The 6155-nt window shown below is 37.2% G+C and overlaps 1 protein-coding gene across 1 annotated transcript in view; it reads left to right on the forward strand.

Annotated features, from left to right (window-relative positions):
* The window catches only part of LOC106948355 (uncharacterized), an 18566-nt gene extending 12411 nt beyond the window's left edge, over positions 1–6155 (forward strand). The window contains exons 3-5 of the mRNA XM_015033970.1: positions 5138–5470; positions 5646–5915; positions 6064–6155. Of these exons, the coding sequence (XP_014889456.1) occupies positions 5138–5470; positions 5646–5915; positions 6064–6155 (695 nt within the window). The remainder of the gene's footprint in view (positions 1–5137; positions 5471–5645; positions 5916–6063) is intronic.

The raw sequence follows: 6155 nt of genomic DNA on the forward strand, positions 1-6155 counted from the left end.
TGCTTCAGGATTAATAAAATATGATATATTTAGTCTCTTCTTGTTTGAGGTTCGCATGTATTTTTTTCCTCCTGCAGGAAACGAGAACCTAATAACTTCTTGGTTTTGTTAGTTTATGTGGTTACAGGCGAAAAAACATGCAACCTAACAAAAACTGAAGATACCACAGCAGTTCCAGCTGGTTCACCATCAAATAAACGTACTGGAACAATAGACCATGATGGTTCTTGGTTCTTCTGATCATTACCAGAACAAACGTTCTTGGCACATGAACACAGATGTTGCAGCACAGTGGTGACACATGCTTGTGCCGTTAGCCTTATGAGAAATGTTTGCATGGCTTCTACACTAACGGCCAACCAAGGACACTTATAAAAGGATTTTTTAAATTTATGTAATTTTTAAAATCATTTTTAGACCCTATAACCAACAGAGGAATGATTCGCCATGTTTAAATTGTATTCTATTTTCATTCACAAAGGTAAAGTTAAATTGGATAAAGATCTAAAAAGTTCATCTGAATGTAACTTTGAACCGCTTTGTTGTCAGGAGCTCCTTACGTTGCTGCTGCTGTGGTTTTAGTCACATTCCTGATAGTCGCTGGGATTCTCATCAGGTGGAGAACTAAACGTGAGAACATAAAACTTTAAATATATTTTTAAAAATCCCCATATATTGTAACTGTGGAGGTTAAATCCAAACCTGATGTTTCTGCAGGAAACCAAAGACAGGTGCATGACGGTGCAGTGAGTATGATCAATATTATAACAAATTACTCATTTCCTCTTTGTGAAAGCCATAAAACAGGGGTGTCCAAAGTGGCTCCTGGGGGCCCAGCATCCTGCATGTTTTAGTAACCTCCTCCTCAGCAAGTCAGTGTTCTGCTTAGGCCTCTAATGAGCCATCATTTGATGCAGGTGTGCTGAACCAGGAAGAGAACTAAAACACGCAGGATGCCGGCCATCCAGGACCCACTTTGGACACCCATGCCTTAACATGATTATTCATTATACTGTCCCGTCTTTTCTGTGTAGGATCTGAATCTAAATTCTCCAGTTCCTCCCACCACCATGGAAACCAGCCATCACAACGTGAGAACACACACATAAAAACAGACTTTTAGAGCTGTACTTTTTAAAAATACACTGCTAAATGTGACAACATGGTTATTAAAGTAACTCTACATCTCACAGAAGTAAAACTACATCTTCCTCCTTCAGCAGGTTGATCCTGAAGATAATGTCTACTACGCCACCATCAATGAAGCCCAAGTAAGATTTAATGTAAGTGTGACTCTAGTCAGTAAGTGGACACATATGTAAGATTTTAATCTCTAGAAAAGTCTCAATAAAAGACTTATTGAGAATGGAGGACTCAACAAAACAGGTAATGGTCTAAAAGTTGAAGACATTCAGAACATCTGACAACATTCCCAAGTCTGGCTGCTAGAGAAAATTAACCCTGAGAGCAGACTGCAACATGCTGGAAGAAATCTGAACTGAAACGTCACTTCATAAGGGTCTTATTTGACTTTTCCTCTTTTCAGGTTGTTGGTGAAAGAGACAATGTGATCTACAGCGCTGTGTCAGCTGCTGGCCCGTCTGCTGCAGCATCATCTGACCCCAACAACCTGTACTCCACCATCACCGCCCCAGGAAAATAGGTGGAATACGACTTTAACAAATAATGCATTAAATTAGTGACCTATAATTTCCAGACGTTGGTGATTCTGAACTTAAAAATATTATAGCTTATTACTTTAGCTTGCCATATTGAGGACTTGCATGGCAACTGTTTTTATCAGGTTATTGTATTTCTATCTGTATTTAATATATGATGTTGCTGTCACCTGGGTGATGCAGTTGCTAATGTTCACTCGTGTCATTTTTAAGCTTTACGGATGAAAAGCTGTTAGCTATAGTAACTATAAAATCAATATTAGCTCAACTGAACTGTCTATATTACCTTAATTATTTTCTAGACCAAAAAATATGTTATTTATGTATTTCTTTGACCATTTTTCTGTCACCAAATGAATGTAAGAAATGCAAATGTTTCCCAATCCGAAGAAATCCAAACTTCAGTTTGGTCAGATTTGGTTCTTGAAGGGACAGTTGGGTTTGTTGGTCTGAACAGGTGATTGAGGAGACATGAGGTGTCGTTGTTTGGGGATCCAGTGGTGGTTTATTCCAGATGTTGGGGATCAGAGCTGAAAGACCAGAGTCCCATGGTGGACAGACGGACATGTGGCGTACAGAGGAGAGAGTCGGAGATGGTGTGCAAACAGGAAGGACTTTAGTAGGATCAGGATTGAACATGTTATGGAGAGTTTTGAATGGTAACAGGAGGATTTTGAACTCGGTGTGGAAATGCTTGGGGAGGCGGTGGAGTCGCTTGGGGACAGAGATGATCTTTGGAGATGATCCAGTCTGCTGAGATCTGATCAGCTGAAGTTCATGGAGGGACTGATGTGGTAAACAAAGAGAAGCAAAATAAAGTAATCAAGCCTGGATGAGACCAAAGCATTGAGTAAAAGGGTGATGGATGGAGATGGTTGATGTCAGAGGCATAAGTTGGCTGAATGGGTGATATTAATGTAACCATCTGTTAGCCTGGCACTGATCTGTTTACTTGCTACAACCTACAATAATATGACTTTCATCTGCTACAGGTTAGGGAATCATAACTTACCTTTATGTCAGCCATGCTTAAAAAATCCAAACTGGGCTGGAAAACTGTTAAATATAAAGAATCAATGGAGCATGTGGTGAAACACTGTAGTTATGTTTTTATTTACAATGTTTGTTGTGACTATTTGGTTTGCTAAGTAACTAAAGCAACAAAGTGTAAAGTCTTTTTTTGTTAGAAATCAAAATAAAGTAAAATGTCAGCAATCTGTCTGCATGGATCATTTGCTGGTCGAAAACGTCTGTATTTTTCATACTTGCATGTTTTTTCATCTATCATTTGCTGAACTACACCAAACCTGATCTACTGGACACTAAAATGTTTATACTCTCACAAACCTAAATGTGCCTTTTTCATCAAAAATCTTTAATTCTTATACATTTGATTAGTGAAAATGTTACTTTTGACATTCATCATTACTCACTGGAGGTTTAAGCTGCAACAACTCAGCGTTTTTTTTGTTTTACCCACTACCTCTAAACGACTTCCTTTTCTTCTGTGAAGACCAGCAATGAGGAACAGACGGGTCTCAACTAACTGACCAGTCATCTTCTTCCAGCCTGTGTTGGCTAAACAACTGACTGGTTTTATTATTACACATTGAAACTATAACCATTGAATATCAGAGGATTGTTATTTTTTTTCATTAGGTTGATGCTTTTTATTTTAAAGGTGAACTAATTTTAGATGTGCAGTAATTAATTTAAAGAAGTAACTAAAAAAATGTACTCAAAACATTCTCCCTCACTTCATGACATTTAGAAAATAAGTTACTGTCAGAACTAAAAAGAAAGCATTTATTCTGTTGATGTCAGAGAGGGAAAGAAATACCATCCATTTGTTCACTGTATGTTTGCAACTGTATGAAACCATTTATTGCATCATCATTGTGGTAAAACCTTCAGAGCTTTTAAAAGTTTCCCAGGAGAAACTTTCTTTTTGTCAAAAGACAAAATGTATTCAGAAACCAGATCACTTCTTTTTTAAACCTGAGCACAACAGCTCGGTCAGTATGTTGGGTTAAGAGTCTTTAAATCGTACTGTGATGATTTTCATAACAGATGAACTGGGTTATGAAATTGTTGCCTCATATTTAACTACTTCCTCTGTGGAAGCCATTAAACATCAGCCATATTTACTCATTAAGCTCTTTTCAAGTTCTACCAACAACTGAAAGCACTTTTATACTATAGCCACATTCACCGGGTGCACCCGCCACATTCAGCCAGCAGGATTCAAAATTGCAATGAATGCTGTAAATTGCTTAATGGCATTTAACAATAAACTTAAAGTAAAACTAAAAGTTTTAATGGCAGAGCGTGAAAAAAATTGGCATCCTTTTGAACAGTGTATGCATGTAAATTATTGGGGTAAAAGCTTCAGGACGCTTAAATGTTTCTCACCAAAAACTTCTTATATTTGGTCTCAAAACATAAAACACATTCAGATTATCATTTATGACTTTTCCAACATAACAGAGGCTGATGCATGTCGCTCTCACTGATGTCTCAAAGATTGTCAGCTGTCATTACTTCTTCTCGGTGTGAGTCAGTTTTTATTAGAGAACAGCATGAGACCCACTTCATTTTAACAATGTGAACGTTTAAGATGTCAAGTTTTCTTATTGTTTAAAACAGTTTTAGGTTTTTGATGCTTGTTGCTGTGAAAACCAGCAGAGCTCTGCTGCTGCTGTCCACTTTCTCACCAAAGCACTTCCCCCTTCAGTTCTGAGATGAATGTCTGAGTTAAACTTAGAAACAAGTTGCATTAAAACTTTTTAAGCTTTTTAAACTCTGCTTTACTTACTGCTCCTTTAACTGCTAGATAAATTTGAATCCAGCACTAAATCTATAAAGATTATTTTGCAAACTATGGTTTCTTAGACATTTTATGCATTCTATCAGTTCACTTCTTCCTTCTAGTTGTGAAAAACGCCCCTGTCTCTGATGTGCTTCGTGGTTGAACACAATGTTCAGCTAAAAGCGTTAAGATAAATTTAAGCATGCTTTGATCTCCATTGATATGTTAAATATATCAATGGTTAATTAAGATTAATCATTGTTTTTAAGTAAAAGTTGACATAAGTGGAAAAAGTGTTAAAAAGACAAAAAAACACAAGATATGAGGAAGTAACTCCTCTTTTACCACGGAAGTACAGATGACCTAAATACTGTCGGTATCTGACAGTTTAGTTCGTCAGAACAACGAGGCACAGAGGAGAAATGGCTGAACTTCAATGGATTCATTTATTTCTGACCCTGGGGCTTCAGTTTACTGGTAAGAATATATAGAAATATTTAAATTGCTCAAATATAGCTGTTAAGGATATGTGAACAAAAGCTTTATTTACAATCCATTTTATGTTACTAAACACAGGAACCTAGTGATGACCTGGTAAATTTCAAAAGTTCAAATTTACATTATTTTTCTCTTTCTTTTCTCTCAACAGTGTGTGCAGATGGATCATCTGTTTTCGTGAGATCTGGGGATAACACGGTTTTGTCTTGCCAAGATGTGATAAATGGTCAGATAAACTGTAATGGTACCGTATGGGTCTATAGTAACACCAGCTACTCAGTAGAACTGGTTACACTGGGAAAGGTTAACAATGATCAGAGTAAATCTAACAGACTGAGTGTTGCAGCAAACTGTTCTCTGGTAATGAGGAACATCACAGTGAAGGATGCTGGTTATTATAATTGCCAACAATATAAATCTGGAACTGAACCCAGTAAACACATTCTGGTTCATCAGTCTGGAGTTTCTCTGTCTGTCGTCCACAGTGAGTATGAATATGAATATGAAGTCATTTTTTCTCTGCTACACTTTATCACTGTTGTAACTACTTTACCACAGAATACTTAATATTCAAAAGTATGATCTCAATAGTAGTCATAGTGACATATTTTGTATAATTTGTGTAAAATTTCTCTCCTAATATCTTATTTCCTGACCAGTGACTAAACAGAAGGATACAGATAAAGTGACATTAAACTGCTCTGTGGAGACGCGTGGTGACTGTGGATACAGAGTGAAATGGCTGCATAACTGTTATACTGGGAGTATCGCTTTGATCAACTGTGCAACACGACACTCTGGCTGCTCTGCTGCAGTTTGTTTTATGCAGGATTTCTACTCACAGAGCTGTGAGTTCAAGTGTGAAGTCATAAACGGTGAAACCAAACAGGCCTTCAACTTCAACCGTCAGTCCACAGAAGATAAATCAGGTGAGAAAAGTTGCTGCTTCAGGTTAATTAAAATTATTAGCAATATCTACTCTCATGTAATTTCTGGTGTGGGTTTGCATGTATTTTATTTCCTGCTGAGTGAAAACATGAACCTAAAAACTTCTCTGTTTTCTTCATTTGTGTGCAGGCGAAACGACATGCAACGCAACAAAAAAACTTGAAGATACCACAACATCAGTTCCGACTAGAAATTCTTTGTCCAATGAAGGTAATGAATGA

Source organism: Poecilia latipinna, unplaced genomic scaffold, assembly GCF_001443285.1.
Source record: "Poecilia latipinna isolate Pla-1442-1.1 unplaced genomic scaffold, P_latipinna-1.0 Scaffold284, whole genome shotgun sequence".
NCBI classification, from domain to species: domain Eukaryota; kingdom Metazoa; phylum Chordata; class Actinopteri; order Cyprinodontiformes; family Poeciliidae; genus Poecilia; species Poecilia latipinna.